The sequence below is a fragment of the Lissotriton vulgaris genome, chromosome 5 (assembly GCF_964263255.1).
Source record: "Lissotriton vulgaris chromosome 5, aLisVul1.2, whole genome shotgun sequence".
Taxonomy (NCBI): domain Eukaryota; kingdom Metazoa; phylum Chordata; class Amphibia; order Caudata; family Salamandridae; genus Lissotriton; species Lissotriton vulgaris.
In genome coordinates, this window is record NC_141693.1 from 1,625,847,388 (window position 1) to 1,625,869,883 (window position 22,496).

At 43.5% G+C, this 22,496-nt stretch overlaps 1 protein-coding gene across 1 annotated transcript in view; it reads right to left on the reverse strand.

The window, feature by feature from the left end:
• LOC147716860 (vasoactive intestinal polypeptide receptor 1-like) overlaps positions 1-22,496 on the reverse strand; it is a 631,302-nt gene that overhangs the window by 267,469 nt on the left and 341,337 nt on the right. The window contains exon 8 of the mRNA XM_086919813.1: positions 21,914-22,067. Coding sequence (XP_086775939.1) covers positions 21,914-22,067 — 154 coding nt within the window. The remainder of the gene's footprint in view (positions 1-21,913; positions 22,068-22,496) is intronic.

Consider the following 22,496-nt stretch of genomic DNA (forward strand, 5'->3'; position numbering starts at 1 on the left):
TCCCTGCAGTTCCTGGGGGCTTTTTTCCGGATGGACCTGGGCATGGTGTTCCTCTCCCAGGAGTGCCAGTTGACTTTGTTTCGCCACCTTTCTTGGCTTCTTTCCCAGTCGCAGGTGTCTGCCCGTCTCTGGTTGCGGAGTCAGGGGGAGATGGCGTCCACTCTACATCTCCTTCCTTGGGCCAGGCTTCATCTGTACCCCCTGTTGCATCATGTCCTGTCTCACTGGGATCCCGCCTCCTTGGACTACGAGACTCTGATCCCTGTCACTCCGGGGATTCGGGCGGATCTACAGTGGTGGTTGTCTCCTCTCTCCCTTTCCGGGGGGTTCGATCTCCTTCCCCCTCAGTCTGTGGTCGTGTTGTCCACGGATGCGAGTGCATTGGGATGGGGGGCTGTTCTGGGTTCTTCCAAGGGTCAGGGTCGGTGGTCCCGATTCGAGTCCCTACAGTCCTCGAACTGGAAGGAGTTGCGAGCGGTCTGGCTTGCTCTCCTTTGGTTCGCTCCTCTCCTTCGGGGTCGGGCGGTCTCGGTGCAGACAGACAATCAGGTGGTTCGCTCCTATGTGAATCACCTGGGGGGCATGTGTCATTCTCTCTTTCTCCTGTCCCGGGAGATCGGCCTTTGGGCCGAGTCGAATCTGTTGTCTCTGACGGCGGTCTATCTTCCGGGGAAGGAGAATGGGCCTGCGGATACTTTGAGCAGGGTGTTCCCCTCCTCGGTGTCCCTCTGTCTGTCCCCGGATCTGTTCAGACAGATTGTCCTTCGGTTCCACCTTCCTTGGATGGATCTTTTTGCCTCGGAGGATTCCGCCCTTCTTCCTCTGTTTTGCAGCATCATTCCGTCTCCAATGGCTTGGGCGACTGATGCTTTCTCGATTCCTTGGTCGGGGGGTCTGCTGTTTGCCTTCCCTCCCTTTGCCTTGATTCCGAGGGTCCTCCGGAAGATTCGTTTGGATCGGGCGGAGGTTCTCCTGGTGGTTCCGGAGTGGTCTCGGTAGTCTTGGTTTCCCCTGCTGCTGACTTTTGCCGTTTGCCCTCATTGGAGGTTTCCCCTGTCTCCCTCCCCCCTGCGGGCTCCTCTTCTCAGTCTTGCCACCCTGCGTCGCCTCCGGCTGGGGGTTTGGCACTTGAGAGGTTGAGTTTGTTGGGTCTGGGTTGCTCATTGGAGGTTGCCCAGTGTCTTCAGCTTTCCCGGCGTCCGTCCACCTTGAAGTCTTATGCCCGTCACTGGAAGAATTTTTCCGCCTGGTGTCATGGGAGGGATCTCTCTCCTGTCTCCTGTGAGGCAGTGCGGGTGTTAGACTTTTTACAGGATGGTTTTGTCTTGGGACTGGCTGTTTCTTCCCTGCGGGCGCAGTGGGCTGCCGTTCTTGCCTTTCGGGGTTCCTCTGTTTCGTCTGTGTCCCCGTTGGTGGCTCGCCTTCTGAGGAGTTTCTTGCTTCAACGTCCTGTCTCCCGTTCCCCTGTTCCTCCTTGGGATCTGCCCTTGGTTCTACGGGCTTTGACGGGTCCCCCGTTTGAGCCTTTGGACTCCGTGGCCCTGAAATTCCTTTCTGCCAAAGTTATCTTCCAGGTGGCCATTACCTCTGGGCGTAGGGTTGGTGAGATTGGTGCGCTGATGGCTTCCCCCCCCTTCTTGCGCTTCTGCGCTAACAAGGTCGTTCTCCGACCGAGTCAGTTTTTTCTCCCTAAAGTGATTTCCACTTTTCACTGTCAGGAGGATATTGTTCTCCCTGTATTTTTTCCTGCTCCTGCCTCTCCTGAGGAGGAGCTCCTCCATTCTTTGGATGTGTTGAGGGCTCTCCACATCTACTTGGAGCGTACGGCTGGTTTCCGTAAGGTTGACTCCCTGTTCGTCACCTACGGCCTGTCGGGTCTTGGGCTTCGTCCATCTTTGTCCTCCTTGTCTCGTTGGGTCAAGGGCGCAGTGGTTTCTGCTTATGATTCGGTCCAATGTCCCCTGCCTTCTACTGTTCAGGGTCGGTCGACTCAGAGCGTTTCGTCCTCCTGGGCCATGTTCAGGGGTGCCTCTTTGCGAGACATTTGCAATGCTGCTACGTGGGCTTCTCCCCACACTTTTGTTGCCCATTATCGTCTGGAGTTGGGGATGGCGGCCTCTGCTGCCTTTGGGACTAGTGTCCTGTCTGCAGTGCTTGATTTATGATTTGTACTGTTTGATTTGATTAAAATGGACCTGTTTTTCTGGCATACTTCTGGTCTGTTTTCTTCTTACAATCACCATGTGCTTGGGTATGGGCTCATGTATCAGGAGTGGGACGTGGAGACCAGGACGAGGAGGTAATGCACGGTTACTCACCGGTAATACCCATTACTCCGAGTCCTGGTCTCCCCGTCCCATTCCTGAGCCCTTCCCTCCCTCCCTGATTTGGGTTTTCTGTGGGTGATTGTATGTGTTTCGTTCTGTTGTCTTTGGTATTTTCAGGATTATTCTTCTGGCACTTCCCCCTTTTGTAGTCACGTGATGGTGACGTCATCCTAGGGGGAAGTGCCAACAGCTCAGCTAGGTAGGGGTTCTGTAGAGCAGACTAGCTGCTCATGTATCAGGAATGGGACGGGGAGACCAGGACTCGGAGTAATGGGTATTACCGGTGAGTAACCGGGCATTCCATAATTTAACTGTTGCTTCTCTTGTCTTTCTCACACACGAGTTGAAGCTGTGCTTTTTCTCTAACAAGTATTCTTTAAAAAGTTACCAGCAGGCTACTCCTGGTCGCTCTCCGCACTCCCACTTCAATAGCAAGGCATTGTTTCATCTGAGCTCCCTTCGCTCCCCTCCCCCACACATAAGCTCTTGGGGTAGAAGATAAAAGAAAATATGGAGGGTGGCTATAGAGTGTTTTACCAGTGTCAGTTGATGATCTGGTCAGCTGGCGAGGTTGTGTACTCAGCTGTATACTACAATAAATCTACATGTAATCAACTAGAAGTATCCTGTCATCTATCTTTCACTTATTTGCAACAGCTATCTAGCAAAACAAACATTTACAATGCAATAGGTCCCACGTTTACGCAAGTTTGAGCTATTGGCATTGTAAATGACAATGCCTTTTATTTATGTTTTGGTTTTTAAAACATAAATAAAAGGCATTGTCTTGTGTTGCTTGGTAACTAGGTTGCCTCTAGCATTCTTGTGCATATAGAGAATGTTTTCACACAATAGTATGTTCTAGTTCTAGAGCATGTTTACAGGGGAACGTTACTAGGTGGACTGAGATGCGGTAGTATCCACAGGCGCTCCTAAGGAATAAATGAATTTATTGCATCAAGACTTGCATCTGACCCGTACTTCACTGGCGACGAGGACCTGAGGAGCTGTGAACCTACGTATGCAGGAAATTGCACTGGATGATTATTCTATGTTTTGTTTATATTTTGGTACCGTAGCGGAGTGTTAAGTACACCTTTGCTGCTTTCTCTTGGATTTCTGACAACCTTGCTGGACATTGGATTCGTTCTTTTTCTGGCAATTACCTGGATTCTATTTGGGTCTATTTGAGAAAATCGGTTCTGCATCGAAACATAGGAAGTGGACGCCATTGAGGGATCTCCTTATTCAAGTTTCCTTTGTGTTCCGTAGCTTTTTGGCTTACCTGCCTTCCATCTTGGAATCCCGGTAACGTGAGAGGCGTGTGACTTCCGTCCGCTTTGCTAATTCTTATCCAGCAGAGCAACGTCATCACAAGGGTCACGCTGCTTGACCTTTAATCAGCCATTTTGGATTTTTTTTAGGCATATAACTGTTGCCTAGCAACTGAGTTTCGGTGCTGTTTTTGTGCCGATTTGACATAGTCCTGTGAAATATTACCAGCGACTGAATTTTTGGAAGGATTCTGCATTTTTCAACTGCATCTCCTATTTTAGGTATTTTGAAAGTTTATATTTTGTGTTCTACACTGCGTGAGAGGAACTTCATCGTATTCAGTTTTATTTAACGGTACTGCATCTTCCATCATGACTTCAGAGGGCTCAAGTACAACATCAGTCAACACTCCGAATTTCAGTATTTCTTCTCCTCAACCTTTTTGGTCCACTGGTCCACTGGAGTTGAGCCTCCTCTTAAGTGGTCTGAATGAAAGCTTATTTTGTTAACTACATTGAAGCAGTTGATGAGGCCAAGAAGATGACCCCTGAACAAAAGAAGAGATTACATTTGCATGCTCTTAGCCCAATTGGTCTCAAAGCTTTTCATCAACTGATTAATACCATAACTTCTGGAGATTTTAATGTTTTTTGAAATCGCTTTGATGCAATTGGATAACTATTTTCAACCCAAAGTTTGCATAGGTGTCACTAGATATCAATTTTTTCAGAGGAAGCAAGCTAAATCTGAAACTATTGATAATTATGTTTCTGAATTAAAAAGATTATCTCTTGATTGTAAATTTGGAGTCTTACATGACAATCTTATCGGAGATCAGGTCATCATGCATACCTCTAATCCTGCAACTCAAGACTAATTGGTGGTGAATGGTGATGCCTCTTTGGATGACATACTGGCCATTGTAAGGAAAGCAGAAATGTCTGGTTGCTGTGCAGTGGCTTTAAAAAATGATAACCAAGATGCAGCATTAGTAGGTAAAATGAACGTATCTAGTGATCACAATAAGGGTTTCTTCAGATTTAAGGATAAACCACCTACTGCTAAAGAGCATGCTAAATGCTAGAGATGTGGGAGTTCTGATCATCTTACTCATAGTAAGATTTTTCCTACTATTAAGCAAAAATGTTCCAATTGCGGATTAATCGGCCATTTTTCAATAGTTTGTAAAAGAAGGAATTCCAAAGTTAAGTATGTTACCAATATGAATAGCCCAATGGATAGTATGGACAACTCTATTCCTGATGCTACTGACATTATTTCTAATGAAGATTTATCTACACAATTTTGAAGTAACATGATGCTGAATATTGATTGTGTAGCCTGTACCAACAAATCTGTTTGTACCATGCTTATTGGTAGTGTGAATGTGGATATTATTGCTGATTCAGGGTCGCATTACAACATTATTGAAAAGCTATGGAGAAGTAAATTTATCAGTAAGGTTGTTGTACATCTACTGGAACCTGATATTGACCCTGAGGGTTACGGTGGTGAGAAAATTGATCTCATAGGTTACAAGTGGTTTGTTTTTTAATTCAAGAACAGACGCAATCGGGGAAAATTGTATGTAGTTAATTATGGCCCACCTGTTTTAAGTTGGTTAGACCAGAAATTGCTGCATATTATTTTGAATCCCAACGGCAAAGAGCAGGTTTTAATTGTTGACGAAGGCTCATCATTGGGGGAAGATATGAGGAAATAGTTTCCTTCTGTTTTCAGTAACAATCTAGGTAATTTATATGGTTTTGAACAACAAATACGTCTTAAAGAGAACGCCATCCCCAGGGTTCATTGTTGTCGAAATGTACCTATTTTGAATAAGGATGATGTAGCCAAAGAACTTGAGAAACTTGTGTCTGCAAAAGAAATAGATCCCATAGATGCTTCGGAGTGGATTTCTCCGGTTGTTATCGCCAAGCGATCCAATGGAAAAATCTGACTCTGTGTCGATCTTTGCCATCTTAATACCAACAACATAATCAACAGGTTTCCCCAACCAAAAATTAATGAAATGGTTAGTTGCCTCAAGGGAACAAAGTGGTTTCCACTATCGACCTCTCATCAGCCTATCATCAAATTTCTTTGTCTCAAGATTCTAAACATCTCATGTCATTCATATCTCCGTTTGGATGTTGCCCGTATGCCTTTCCGCCTTGCATCGGCCGCAGCTGTGTTTCAGCGTTTGATGTTTCACTTGTTTAACAAAGTGGAAGGAGTGACATTCTTCAAAGATGATATTTTGATTTATGGTGGGGCTAAGGAAGAACATGACTCTAGGCTCGTCAGACTTTTGAGTATTTTAGAAAGTAAAGGGCTTACCATTGAATTTTCAAAGTGTACATTTGCATATGAGAGTGTGACATATTTAGGTCATGTCATTGATCGTTATGGTGACAGACCTAAACCTTATTTGGTTTCATCAATTGAGAATGCACCAACTCCTACCAGCAAGGATGATGTCAGATCCTTTTTAGGCATGGCGAAGTTCTGTGCAAAATATGTTCCTAATTTTGCAGATAAATGTTTCAACATTGGCCAACTGCTTAATAAGAATGTGCATTTGTTATGGCCTACTGAGTGTGAGAGAGATTTTAAAGCTATAAAAGCTGCCATTGCTGGTGCAACCAGTCTCAGTACTTTTGATCCTCCAGCCGAAAGTATTGTAACTGCTGACACTAGTAATAAAGGATTGGGTGCTGTTTTATCCCAGTTAGATTCCAAAGGCAAAGAACACATCATTGCATTTGCCTCTAGGTCTCTTTCTCAGTGTGAGGAAAAATATCCAATCATCGAAAGAGAGGCTTTAGCATGCACCTGGGGTCTGGATCATTTTAAATCGTTCACATGGGGAAAAATGTGCACATTAAGATGTGACATTAGTTCATGACCAGGGTCTTTCTGCAATTGACAACTTTGAATGGGTAACTGAATTTCGTAGTGATGAAACTCTGACTAAGGTAATGTCCTATGTGTTAAATGGTTGGCCCCGTAAAGACAGTCTTCCTGATATGATTAAACCTTTTTGGGAGGTTAGATCTAAACTTTCTTTTTGTGATGTATTTTTGTTGAGAGGAGAGAGAATTGTACCTCCTCTGAATCTCCATTCTTTTATTATTGAATTGTGTCATTCGGGTCATTCGCGCATAACTAGAACCAAATCTCTGCTTAAGAAGTTGTTCTGGTGGCCAGGATTAGATATTGAAACCGAAAGAAGTCAGGAATTGTACAGCTTGCAGCAACTCTGATAAGTCTTTAAAGACTTTCAGGCCCCCTATGTGTGACACCTTAGTTGCTAAAGAACCATGGTATACCATTGCTATCGACATTTTGGGACCTATAATAGATCAATGTAATGATTTACAGAAATATGTTATTGTACTTATGGATATATTCTCTCGTTGGCCAGCTGTCAAGGTTGTCGATAAGGCAGATACTGTTGTCGTTCTTGAGTTTTTAGATGAAATCTTTTCTTCTGAAGGTATTCTTGCATCGTTGATTAGCGACAATGGAGTTCAGTTTGTGTCTACCAAGGCTAAGAATTATTTTGTAAAACTTGGAATCAATCACAGAATTACTTCTCTGTATAATACCAGCGGGAATGATATGGTTGAAAGGTTTAACCGTGTGTTGAAAGGTATAATTCAAATTGCTACCAGTGGTTCTCAAGATTGGATTACACAGATTGGTAAAACTGATTGGGCCCATCGTGTGACTGCTACTGAAGCTACTGGGTTGCCTCCTTTTGTTATTATACGGGGCTGCAAACCTAGATCCAAATCTAATCCTGGTTGGTTATGCCCTTCTGGTGCTGTCAATTGGTCTAAGGACGAGAACAGAATGCAACACATTCATGGAAAAAGCACAGACTACTTTAATGCCAAGCAGTTCATCAAACCGGTCATCATTGAAGTTGGTGATTGGGTTATGGTTAAAAAAACAGGATTCGTGTGCAAGGGAGAAAGTGCCTTCTTTGATGCTGAAGAAGTGGTTGAAGTTCTACAAAATGCTGTGAGATTAAAAAATGGTGAGGTTTGGAATTCAAAAAGAATTGGCATGGATCATTCTTTCCGATCTTATAGAACTTGTGTTAGTCCTGGTGGTTCAGAATGGATAGAAGATGATATAGAAGTAGCATCTCATCCTCATTCTTCTATTGCTCCTAACCTCACAGAAAATACTATTGTGGAACCTTCTGTTGTTGAGAAGGGGGATGGGGTGGTTCCATCTGATCCACCTGTGGCTGGTTCAGCTTTGAGTGAGAGCTCTGGGTCCACAGTTGGTCCTATTCTGGGTGAGGATTTAAGTATTTCCTCTCAAAATCAAAAACCTTTCCTTGAAATAAGAGCTCCTACTTGGCTTAAAGATTATGTAATAAACAATAGTTACTTTTTCCTTTGGTTTTTCTTCCCTCTCTTTTTAGTAAGTTTCCTTTTTATGCATTGTTATTTTTTGTTGTGTTCCTTTTTGTTATTGTACAGAGGGGGAAGTGTGTTGCTTGGTAACTAGGTTGCCTCTAGCATTCTCGTGCATATAGAGAATGTTTTCACTCAATTGTATGTTCTAGTTCTAAAGCATGTTTTATAGGAGAACGTTACTGAGTGGACTGAAATTCATTTATTCCTCAGGAATAAATGGATTTATTGCATCAAGACTTGTATCTGACCCTTACTTCACATTGTCCTTTACAATGTCAATAGCTGAAACTCGCGTAAATGCTAGACCTATGGCAGTGCGGAACGAAGATCTATGGGCGAAACTAGTGCACGAGGGGAAGCAGAAGAACAGCTCCAGATTCTGGCAAATGGTTAAAAGAATACAGAATCCTGACCTTCCAGGTCAGAACTCGCACATAACGGAAGAAGTATGGTCGAAATACCTACAGGAGCACTTCAACAACGATGGGGCCATAGACAAAGTTACTACAAATAAACCTTCTTTAATACCTACAAAACATAACAAAAAAGCAAACCTCAACCACTACACCCCCACAAACCCCCGTGAAATGGGGGAACACATTGCCTTGAATGCACTAAAAACTGATAAAGCTAAATTGGATAAAAACTTAACAAAAGCACTTGAGTCAGGGCCCAAGCCAATTCGCCCATCAGACATCCAACGACAAACATCAAGGGGGCGACCAACTGGAGCTCCTGGGCCGAATGGCCTACCACCTATGCTCTACAAATCAGATGCTGAATTTTGGAGCGCAGCCTTAGCACCAGTGTTTAACAGTATCAGACTCACACAGACCCTTCCTGAGTCCTGGCACGGTTCAATCATTAGCCCGATACATAAACAAGGTAGCAAGAGGCTTCCAAACAACTACCGCCTCATTGCTCTCATAGACGTGGAGGCAAAATACTTTGCTGGCCTTATCCTGGAGGAGTTAACATCATGGGCAACTGAGAATTCCATCATGCCAATTAACCAAACGGGTTTCTGTAAAGGCCAAGGGACCACAACCAATCTAATGGCACTATCACTGCTGATGGAAGCAGCAAAAGAAACTAAGTCATCTCTATTCTTTTCATTTATTGATTATACAGCTGCATTTGACCACGTGGACCGAAACAAACTTTGGATGAAATTGGACAAACTGGGAATACCTAAACACCTATTAGACGTCCTAATACTGCTCCACACAAACACCTGGATTAAAATTAAACTTGGGGCTGGAACGCATCTTTCAAAACCCATAACGACAACAAAAGGACTGAAACAGGGATGCCTACTTGCACCGATCCTATTCAATCTTTTTTTAGCCGACTTACCTGGGCAACTAGACAAATGCTCCAATCACGCACCAAAACTAGGGAAAATCATCCTCTCAAACCTGTTATATGCGGATGACCTGTTGCTGATAAGTCGGACTCCAATGGGCCTCCAACATCTTTTGAACATAACCAATGCCTTTTCAGAAAAAAATGCCCTACAAATAAACTTCAACAAATCAAAGGTGATGACTGTGAACTATAAGAAAAAAAAGAACCCCCGCTGGTACTTGAATGGCGAAATGCTTGAGCAGGTTACCACATATAAGTACCTGGGAGTAATCCTGGACTCAAATAACACCTCGAGGGCGCAGTTTAAATCCTTGCGAGGGAAGGCTATAATGACTTATATGTCTCTAAAAACATTGAAGGGTAAATTACCTGATCTGACACTGAAACCTCTTCTCGATCTATTGAGTGCCAAATTAAAACCGACTCTCACATATGGGAGTGAATCACACCATGGTAAGGATGCGGCGTTACTGGACACTCTTATTGCCAATTCATACAGGGCTATTTTCAATCTTCCCAAGTACGTTTCCCCGGCTCAGATACGACTAGAATTCGGTATCTTGAAACAAACTCTAGAGAGGCGGAGCGTGTATGCAACAAACTGGCATAAAATTCGCAACGCAGATGCTGGATCTCTATGTGCAAACCTATGGGAAGAATTACTTCGGCACCGCAATCTCGCACCGAGAGCCTACTTATATGATTCTCTCAAAGTTCTAGGCCTGACTGAAACCTGGGAAACATCAATGGATCTCTTGTCCTTTAAAAAAGTAGCAAAAAAAATCAGCTAGCATCATCTCAGCGATAGAAGACAAGAAAGACCTAGCAAACCGAGCACATGGATGGCTAACGGTGGGAGCTTATGAAAAACTGCGGCCACAAGCGTACTTCAGTATTGGCATGAAAATAAATGTTAAAGAAAAATTCCTAAAATTACGACTTGGTGTAATTCCCATACTTCCACATCTTCCACCTTGGGAGAGAAATAACCCGTCACAACAGTGTCGCATGTGCAAAACCGGCAAGGAAGACATAATTCATGTGATTTGCATCTGCCCTAGCATAAAGGACCTAAGGTTCAATCTCTTACGTCCTTTTTTTAACTTTTATGCTGTCCGGACTTGCAGACAGGCAGCCATATTGTGCTTTTCTACTAGCGACACTAAATTGAACTGTCAAGTTGTGAAGTTCTTTGACCTAATAAGAAAGAGACTTAACCATGCCATATGAACTTTTAATCCTATGATGCTAACCATATAACTGTTAACATCACTGTAATTTTATGCACCTTATTTTTTGTTTTTGTTTGTACGTTAAAGCAAAAATTACTACGGATACTTTTCAATTTTGTAAAGATTTTAATTAATCATATACAAATAAATTTTTTTTACTTACTTACTTACTATGGCAGTGCTAATGTTTGTTTATATTTCCAGCTCAGGCTGTTAGGTATGAGCCTCCCCAGCAACCAAATATTTTTCCTGATTGATGATCAGTGGGCATGGTGGAGTCAACAAAGTGAAAGTAAAAGGAACCATTCAGCCTCTTTAACTTTCACTGTGGGCAGTGGTATGGGGCACATGTCTGTCAACCAAGCACCAATCGTAGTAGGAGAGATGCCATTGAAAAGAGGAGAATGTCCCCTTTCCAAAGGTCTCTGTCTCTAGTGGATCACTGCTTGATGATTAGACTGGAGCCAGACCCTCTGGGGCTGGGCCACCTTGAAATTCCTACACATTCTCATAGACATGAAATATGAATTTCATATACATTAAATTGATTTATTTCGAGATACAATTGTATCCCTAAACAAACCGATGTATTAAAGTCTGTTAGAAATGGAGCTGCTGTGTTTGTTCCTCCACGAAATTGATCCAAAAGACGAGTAGGCCAGGGTTCTTGTTTTCTTGTGATGTGACCCAAATATCCGAGTCAAGACCAAAGCAAGAGATATGTGTTTAGCCTTACAGTAGATACTTATCTGCTGTATGGCCCTCTCTTGATGCCCTTAACAACATTAATGTCAAAAACATGGATTGATTTACGAACGAGTGTTAAAATCTTTAAGGCAATGCATTTTAGCAATTTACTTTCTCTCTTATTGAATGTTTTACTTATTCTTGCTTTCCTCAAGAGTTAGGTATTTAATCATGTTGTGTTTAGAATTGTTTTTCAAAGCATACTGTAAGCCCTGCCAAGTTGTTATGAGGGGCTTTGACTTAGAGAGCTCTGATGCTGATGCTAGAGAAAAAACAATGAGTGTTAAAAAAATGTGAGTCAATGGATTTCAGCAATTTAGCTCCTCTCTTATTTCACGTTGTATTAATCTTGCCTTCATCAAGAATTAGCTATTTAATCATGTTGTGTTTCTGTATTTTATTTCTTGAATACTTTAGGCTGTGCCAAGTGTTTATGAGGGGCTTTGATTGAGAGCTCTAATGCTGATGCCAAAGCAGAGTGCCACGCAGTGGGTTAGCCTCTCTGCAGAGCACTCATAACAATGGTCATGTATTCCAGTTAGAATTGCCAATTTTGTGAGGTTGTGTGTAAAGGAAAAGAACAGATAGCAACATATTTGCATGAAAAAAGCTAAATTAAATAAATTGCTTCAGTGTGAGTGACTGCAGTGTATTTTTGGAACAGATGAAGTGAGGGAGATATTAGGAAGTGCATTCAGGGAATAGTGAAAAGAGGGGTCTGAAGAGAAAAGAGAGGTGGTTGTAGATGTGCAGATAGATGAGATGTGCAGAGAACATGGCCATACATTTCTAACATAAAGGGCACATAACTGAGAAACAGATTGCCTTACACAGGCCTCAATACTATTGAATTGTCAGAATTGAATCATTTTCAAGGCACACTATTCATAACACATCCTTGTTGTTATCCAGTTATCTTAAACAGCTAACATCTATTGACACCGACAATCATAATTGAGGCGTGTTTGGTGTAGGTCAGTTGTTGTATTATATATCTGATGCAATTACATCTCAGAGAGTAACCAAAATGCCAGTCGGGTAGCACACTATGGAAATAATAGAAATGTATTTTACATGTTCCCTTATAGAGAGGCCCCATATTTTTCAGCCCACTTAAAGACATGGCTTCATATCTTTCTGTATGACTAATTGCAGTCAGCTGCTGTGGGTCCTTCCTTAGCATTTTCTTACAAAATTGATGCTGCATACAGTGCAAGACACTGGACAAGCATGCACTTTAGAAGGCTAACGTTGCTGTGTTGTACAATTTGAACATTAGAGTAACTTGAACACATTAATGCAGTAAGATATAGGGCAGTTTTTAATTTCTTGTATATCACAAGACTATATGTTCTCACTACTTTATAAGCCTTGCTTTGTCACTAAATACATTTGCTTTGAAATACACTATGTTTTTGTCCATTTGTCCATTAAGCTTCTTTGTGTTGCTCACTACATAAGTCATACTAAACTTTTACGCCCACTACTTTCAAATGTCACCAACCACTAATGCTAGGACTCTGATCCCCACGCAAGAATCTACCCACTGGCCAAAAAGGATGGCTCTTGGAAAGCAAGAACCCCCTCCCAGGCTTGACCAAGTGCTCCCTACAAAAAGGGGACATTAAGACATGTTCCCCCATGGGGAGGGAAATTGGGGGCTTTATTACCAATCCTCCCCAGGGCAAAAAGCCCACCAATACTAGGGATTGGCACTGTTGCAGCCTGTTCTGACAACCAACCTTTTTGGGTGGCCTTCCCCAATCTGTCATCTTGGAAGTGGGGGCTGAACGCCCACTAGAACCAGGAAGTGGGATGTATATAAAAAAAAAATGGGTCGAAGAACAGCCCACCCAGCCATTAGGCTGCACCCACACGACCTATGCTGGAATCGGGCATACCGACCCACCCCCAAAGATTCAACAGTCTTTCTGCCCCTAGAGCACCAAGCGCCTAATTTAGGTAATTTATTTACGAGGTAAATAGGAAAGGCGCCAGGAGGCAACCTTGTCTCACTCCCCTAGAACATGGAAAAGGGTCAGTGGTGCTCCCCCCCTCATTATATCTAACCTGGGCAGTAGTGTTCCGGTGCAATACTCTTAGGATGTTTAACAGTCCCGGATCTACACCAAGAGCCCCCATTAGTTCCCACAGTTTCCTGCGGTTCACCTGGTCAAAATCTGCTGTCAGGTCCATAAAAGCCCGGTACACTATTTCTTGACTGGCGATAGTGTACTTGGCTACCAAAAGATATAGATTAAGGATCGGCAGTTGACCGTCCATGCCTGAATCCATACTGAGTGTCAGTGATTATGTTGTGTTCATCCACCTAAACCATTATCCGATTGAGGATGACCATACCAAGTACTTTCACTGTCACGCCAATAAGGGTAATGAGCCAGTAGCATAATGGGCTATCCTTATTTCCCTTTTTAAAAATAGGGACAATTGTAGCTGTGGACCAGGATGCTGGCATGCCTGACTCCACTGCTGCATTAATGACTCTAGTTAATATGGGCGCCGAAAGTTCTACCTGGCACATGAAGAGGTCTGGTGAGATCCCATCGGGACCCGGGGCCTTATTCCATGTCAGGCCCTCGATACCGCCTTTATCTCTCTCAGGGAAAATGATATCTGAGTGGTGCTCTTGCTCCCCTCCTCTACATCTGTTGAATCATTGGTACTGGCGTGATTGTAAAGGCCTTGGAAGTGCTCAAACCAAGACTCTGGTAGAATATGACTTACTACCTTTGGTTTATTTGCATCTTGGAAACAAGGGTCGTTTATAACTTTCCAAAAAGAGTCCTTTGACTCGGCCACTTCCTTCAGATTCTCCCACGTCTGCTGCTGCAATGTAGTTCTACATCGTTTTGTTGCCCGTTTATACAAAGCCCTACATGAGGACACCTTTATTTTGTCGTTGGGGACAGTTTTTAAAGCTGACTTCAGTTCCCTCAGGGCAATGGAGCATTGACGGTCAAACCACCTTGGGTCATCCATTCCCTTTTTCGGCGTTCTACTGCTAAGCAGGCCATCAATATGTTGGGTGACACCCTCAAAGACTTTGATCAAATCTGCCCCCTCCACTGTTAAATCTAAACACTTCCAAATCTGCTGTTCGTTGTCTGAAATTAACGCTCTATAAAAAGCTTCACCATTAATGTGGGACCATCTGAGTCTCCTTCCTTGATCGGTCGCACTTATCATGCCACCGGCCCCCATTTGCAAGGAATGCTTGTTCGGGTTTGGATCCCTGATCAACATGACCAGAGGGTTGTGATCACTGAAAATACTAACCTCTATGTCAAAACTTGAAATCCAACAAGTTGGATGGACCGTTCTGTCCTCCCCACTCTAATCAAATCCATAGTGTATGTGAGGGCGTATATGCCCAACACCTTACTTAATTCTCTTCCCTACCTTGTATACTCCAAGTGCAGGCTCTCTTCCAGTGGGCATGAGGACCAATCCCCCTGCTAATTTTCAAATGGGGGCACAGATGGCAATTAAAGTCACCCAGTAACACCAACTGGAACCTCATCGCCTCTTGATCTTGTATTCCTGCCAGCCTGCACTCCAACTCAACCAATCTTATTATGGTCTGTCCCACTACAATGACATTATAAAAGTTAATAAAGATTATCTTTTGATCCTTATTCCGATATCTGATCCCTTGCATAAATTACGAATCCCAGCCCACGTTGTCCCACCTCCCCTGTAACCTCAAATCCACATATGTGATCAAACCTACCCTAGCTCTCCCAAAGGCTGCCTTGCGTGCTGGTAGAAAGTACATTTTATATCCTGCTAAAGCAAGCGCACTGCTGTCCACCTCCCACGTTTCCTGTAGGCAAATGACTTGGAATTTCTTTATATAAGCTAACCAGTCATGTTTTTTTATTTTTGAGGATAGTCCTCCTATATTCCAGATAATTATCTTGATGTCACCCTGTCTTGGGCCGACTGGACACTCTAACCTGGAGCAGATATTAGGACTATGGGATTTATTGGGTACTCAGGTATTCCCCTCGGGACCTGGCCCAATGCACTCTCCATGTCCAGCGGGTGTAATGGACTTGTTAGTCTTTGCATGGCTATCCCTCCTACACCTACATTAGGGAGGGAGCAAGCTCTCCCATCTAGGACCATTCCCAATTGATGACCCACTGGCCAGTCAATCTATTTCATTTAGGGCTGAAACACTATAAAGAGGTGCATACCGATTAGTTCGCGGGACAGTCCCGCCCACCCGATCAGGTCCAACTAGATGTCGCCTATGTTCATCACGGTTATTTACACACATCATGTCCCTGTAAAAGAATCCCAGGGAGAGCATTCTAATACCTGAGCCGCCCTCCTCCTGGTAGGGCTCCATGCACTGATTGAGAAGATCTCTTACGAGCCCTGGATACCTTAGGTTTAGAATCACACTGTCTCCTGGAAAGCACTTCCTGCTGTTTCCAATCGAGGACACCCTTCTTACCATTAGAATGTGCCTATGGTGTGATATATTAAAACCTACATTTCTATTCAACCAGTGGGCCGCCTTATTAATCAGGCTTTGCAGGGTTTCTTCTTTATCACCGCTACAGGCCGGGACCCCTGTCAAGACTACTGTGTATGGGCATGATGCCAGAGGTAGATCTAAAACCAGCAGGCCTGGAGTACACTGTGCGAGGTCAGCTAATATTGGCGCTGTATCATGAGGTATAGGTGTTCTTCGCTCTGTGTTTCTGGGGTCTACGTTAGAGTTTGAATTTAACTGAGGTACCCACACTTGTATGCCTATTATCTCCCTAGGCACTGTGTAGTCTTGGGGCATTTCCATTGGTAGGCCCCACAGTTAACCCTTTATTTATAGCATCCTTTGTACCATCAAGCTGTTCACATTTGCGGTTCCCACCCTCAGTTCTCTCTTGGGTAGTACCTACCTTAGAACATGTAGAGCCCTCTGGTGCCCCCACACTAATAACATGTTGCCCCATAGACACAGTAGTCTGGATACTGCTCTGTGCAAGAAGCAGAGATAGTTAACCTTCTATCACATTTATTTTCTCTTACACGGGCCCTAGATGGGTAGTTAACATTATTTCCAACCTAGACCACAGTTCCTCCGCCGCCCCGCAATTTTGACACTGAAGGTTAACTGTGGCCCCCCTGTTTCTTTGGCCCTGGTCGCTATGGGCACACCCATCTGTTTAGATTTGGCTTTAGGCATGTGGCGCCCCCACACCCCCCTTAGTTCGATTTGCTGGAACCATGGGATCAGCCAAAGGGGTGGCCACAATGGGTGTGCTTTTGACTTTCAAGGCCCTGTTGGATCGGATAACCACCTCCCCACCTTCCCTTGGGATAATTTCTACGGCAGATGGATCTACGGCTAGAACAAGCTCTCCCTCTCCCGTCCCTACCACGTCGGGTGACACAGAGTTTAGTTCAGAGTCCCCCTCAATCTCTTCTACATTGATCTGTTGTGGACTTAAGTCTTCAGCTGACAGCTCGATAAATTGAGTTAACAGGCCTGCCCCCTGTGGCAAAAGAGTGGCGGGGGTTAAGCCCTATATATTGTTACCACTTTTTGGCTTAGCTTGGCATAAGGGAGCCCCTACATTAGGGGATTTAAACATAGCTATGATGCCCATAGAAGATCGCTTTTGCTCTATAATCGAGTCCAAAGAAAGTCTCTTCTCAGTAAGCTGTATTTCGTGGACTAACAGAGACTACGCTCTTGTGAGGATAGCATTGAGAGTCCCCTTTACCCCCCCACCGGAGAGCCGATTGCCTTGCGCTTACTCATTCCGCAAAATGAAGGGCTTATATTGGGCTTGTATTAGATGAGATATTAATGAAAAAATCAAAAACAAGTAATATGTTTGTAACCAAGGTGCCCCAAAGCATTGAAGGCGCACACGACTCACAGAGGAAAAAATCCGTTTTTATTTGCAAGATGAAAAGGCATCAGTTTTCAAGTTAATTGTCCAATCCCGACTTATTTCGAGGCTCATGCCTCTTAGTTATGGGTGATTATCATATGCGACAGGGAACTCTTACATGTCCTCTCTCAGCATATTTAAACACCCCCAGTGGTCTTTACGTAGGCCATTGGTGTGTTATTTTAATGCTGGGACTTGTAGTCCATAGTCAGAGAACTTTTAAAATTTAAAGCCCGCAGTGGGCTCCCCTGTTACATGCTTGAATTAAATCCATTCTTACCCTCCAGTGGGCCTTGGAGCTGGTGCCAATTCTAATTCATCTCCCCTGAAGTGCTGATGAATGAATGAATGTCATGTGATCAAGGGAGGGATCGCCCGAAACGCGTAGTGGCAGAGCTGGCAGAATAAAAAAATCTGCACAAATACTTGGGTCCACGCTCGTCTTTTCTGGGTAAGACAGAAGGTGTGTTCGAGCTGAAATAATATATATATATACATATGTATACATATACGAATACTCCATCCCACTACAACTCTGAAGGAGGCACGTTCTAGAAGAAGTAAGGTATGGCTTTCTTTATTAAATCAGGTCTCACACGAACCCATGGCTAGAGAGGAGCGTTTCGGCTTCGCAGAAGCCTTTTTCAATCTATATATACATATATATTGAAGTATGATAAAAACCTGTGTACCTAGACTTGCTATACAGCACAGCTTAGTTTTATTATTTTGGAAAAAGAAGACTGAGGATCTAGAACACTTTCTTTGATTTAGTGCAAACTAGACCTCAATGGATATTTTGAGTTAGAACGACCTAGGTTCTTTCTGCTTTTGTGAAATGTCTCATGTCCATGAGTTACATAGTGAAGGCAATATGTGAGCAAAAAGATTGTCTCTTCAAAGTCTACTCACATGAACTACTGGCGACATTGTGATTCAACCAAACAGCCGGCTTTTTAAAGAACAGCACTTGAACAGTTAAACATTATAGCAGCATTTGAAAAGAACAGCACATGAACAGTTAGGAATGACCATATAGGCATTCGTTGTGAGATGGCTGATAACTGAAGGGAAAATACTGGGGCAGCGATTATTATCTCAAGCACGTCACTCCAGCCCAGTTACAAGCCGTCATGAGTTTTTGTACCTCAAATTGGGGAATGCATGCTGGACACAGAATTAAAGGGCTCATTTTTGAAAGTGATTCACTGATTTTGGGTTCTTGGCGCATGGACTATTACCACAGGCCTTTCCACACCAGGTAAATTTGGAGTCGTGGAGAGTGGTAGCTCCTACAGAGATAAACATCCATGTGACTCACAATGAGGCCTACTGAGGTGGCCTAGATAGGAGATGCTGGTTCCATCCAAGTCTGTTTACAAAGCCACTTGGTAATACTGAGAACAGGCTGAGTCTAGGATAAATATAGGAGGCCTATAGCATATCCATATACAGCAACTTTGACCCTCAACAACTCAACTTTCCATCACAACTGAAGAACCAACCCTGACCTCGTGGCCCACCACCGCCAACATGGACCTGCTGCTACCATGAATCGCCCAGGACACCGTATGACCCTTGCCCACCATCTCTTCTTCAAAGGCCTCCGATCAATCAGTGAAGCACTTACGCCCATCATGAATGCCTTTATTGACTCAACCACATCCTTGGACACCTGAAAATATACCACCATCACGCCCCTGCTCAAGAAACCATCTGCTATCCCAGCCATGCTTCTCAACTACAGACTCATCTCCCTCCTATCATACCCAGCAAAGGTATTAGAGAACCAAATAGACTGATGCTTCACTGACCACCGCAGCAACCACCAGCTCCCTGATACAAAAAAGTCCCCATTCAGACTCAACCACAGTTCAGAAACTGCACTCAGCACTACCACAAACAACATCAGCATGATCCTTGACAATGGAGCCCTCATTCTCCTGGACCTCTTTGTAGCACTGAACACAGCCTCCCACCCCATACACAACAGGCATCTGCACAATATTTGCATCCAAGGACCTGCTCTCTGCTGGATCTGCTCCTTCTAACAGACAGAACACAAACTGTCAGCCAGACACCTTACTCCTCAGAAACCCACAAACTCATCTGTCAAGTGCCTCAAGGTTCACTGCTCAGCCCCAACCTTTTCAATGCATTGATACCTCTAGCCAACACCATTCACTAACATTACACCAACATCCTTTCCTATGCTGATGGCATGCAGCTCATTCACTCCACCGCGGGCAAGAACCCAGTACAAAAAAACAAGTGCACTGTCTCATTGACAGTTTTCACTAATTGGATGAAAGCCAACAATCCCAAGCTCAACACTGACAAGACAGAATTAGTGATCTTCAGTAGGAACTCTACACCATAGGACAGTAAGAACTCTACACCATAGGACTGGTGGCCAGAGGAACTCAGACCAACACCCAGCACTCATGCTAGGAACCTCTGAATTATAATCTACAGAAATGTGGACATGACTGCACAAATCAAAGCTCTAAATACATCCTACTTCCACATCCTAAAGATGCTATGGAAGTTCTTCAAATGGCTCACAAGCAACACTGGAAAACTCACTAACACCCTAGTCATCGGCAAATTGGACTACTAGGATGTTGGACTACAGGAGCACCCTCCACACCGGGATCACCAAACAGCTCAATAGAAGACTACAAACCATACAGAAGTCAGCAGCCAGACTCATCCTCAACCTCCCCACAGAATTCACATCACAGCTAACCCTGGGCGTAGTTTGCAAAGTAGCGCTACGCACAGCTATATGAAGTGCACTTCGCACTATGCGAGCTACGCGTAGCGCTACGCGAACTGTGTTGTAGCCTGTTCGCACTGTGCAAGATGCTGTTTTCAATGATTGCACAGTGCAGACAAGCATCCGGCACTGTGCAATCATTGAAAAGGCATCTTGCACAGTGCGAGCTGTAGTTTTCTGCCGCTCGAATAGATTTTCACTCGAGCGGCAGCTTTCCCAACGTGGACTGGTAGTTTCTAATCGCGAGCGGACGCAAGCATACACAACCACTCGCAATGATAAACCTGACCTCCCCGCTTTGAGAATCTCGCCATGAGGTTTATTTTCCTCGCTTGCAATCGGCAACTTGATGTTGCTGATCACAAATGAGGAAAAAGTCTTGCCTGGATGTCCTTTTGCTTGCTTGCGGTTGCCAACTTGATGTTGAGAAAGCAAAAAATTACCGCTGCAGTACACTACGCTACGCGTGTTTGCACTGTGCTACGTGCAGTTCACGTAGTTCGAAGTAGAGCAAACTTTGCAGACTACGAGACTGTAGCGTAGTGCTTTGCCCAGGGTTAATCACAGCACACCTCAAGTTGCTTCACTGGTTCCAAATAAACAATCACACTAATTTCAAACTCTTTGTACACACATTCAAGGCACTATACAACTTAGGCCCACCTATCTAAACGGTTGCATCTCCTTCCACCAACCAACAAGACACATTCACTCCACAGTACTTCTACTCACACACATCCCATATATACACAGAACCAAATCAAGATGATGGGTATTCTCTTACACCACTCCTAAAGCATAGATCAGCTTGCACTGCACACCAAAGCATCTGCATCTCTTCTTGTATTCTGCAAGAAGCTGATGCCTTAACGGGACTTAGTGTGCTTTACAAATAGACATAACATATCCTTTGTATAGATGTATACGGCATTTCTATAGCAATGGCCGACTCAAAATGCAGTGGAGTGCAAAACATGGTTGAAGGTGAGCTTAAAGTCAACAAGTAATAGGAGAGGAAGCTGGGTTGTGGATGGTTAATACATTTTTTATGTAATGTTCTTTAAAGAGATGACTCTTCAGACCATTTCTAATTGAAGCAGTATTGGGGTGGTCCTGATGGATAGAGAAATGTTAATCCATATCCTAGATGAATGAATGGAAAAGGCTTGATGTCTTGTTTTTTGACTTTTCACCCTTCTTAGTCTGTAGTCTGATGGTGTCCGGGCTGCTGGTGTGAAGATAAACTTGACTACAACATAGGCGGGGGCTGTTCGTGATGTATCTGTAAATTATGCAGCTGGTTTTGATGATAGTGTGGGCCAACAAGAGGAGCCAATGGATTTTCATCGGGATGGAAGAGATGTGATCAAATGTGATATGAGAGTACAAGTGCCTGAACAGCAGTTCTGAAGTTGCTTTCTGTGAACAACAGTTTACTTCCTTTAGATGAGAGAGCTGGTACCAGGCAGTCTTTAGTTTTTTGGTAATGTATACTTTGAGGGTGAGAGTGGTATCCAGGATGAAACCAGGTGACTATGCATTTGGTGAGAGGTTGAGGTGAAAGCTGCAAAGGTTCATGTCTTTACGCCAGGCCTGCACTGAATCATGTGTATTGTTCATGGCAAATAGGAGGAATTGTGTCTTGATTAGAGTGAGCTTCCAGAAGGTGCTGGACATTCTTTAGGCTTAAGTAGTCATTTATAAGGAATGGATGATAGAGCTATTTGGAAGTAGAAAACCATGTTCAGAGTTTATCATTTTATTTCAAAACCTTCTTCTCATACTCTCATGTGAAGCAGAAGAGTGATATACTCACCCCAGCCTATGACAATATACCACCAGAAGTATCTTTTGTCTGAGATGAACGTGAAGATCAGCAAAGTTTGTAGGTACAGCCCTTCTACCAACAGCCAGTAGAAGTTTGCCAGAATTGAGAACTGAAAGAATACCATGGCTGCTTTACAGTGAACCTGCAAGATGATATAGGGAAGCTTAATATTAGAATTAAATATTATTAGAATATGCATAGAAGCAACATATATAGCAGTACTTTCATTTCTCCGGCACGTATGTGGCTGCTAACCTAATCTCACTGTTGCATGGTTGTAGTAATTATTAAATGTATAATAAACAGGGAATTCTTTCTTGACACAGGTATTACTCTTAACCAAACCATGAAATTTGAATATGAAACTTAAGCTCAAAGATATTCAAGAACAACAGATTATGGATCTGATTTTCTGCATTGATAAAAGTTACAGAGGATAGAAGACTCGTATAATAAGGTGGTTGAGATATCGGGAATGTTCGTGACGGAGTATCTATTTCTCCATACTCTTAATCAATCCCTATGTTGTATCATTGTAGGAAAATGGATTCATTCATGTAATCTTCTGGAT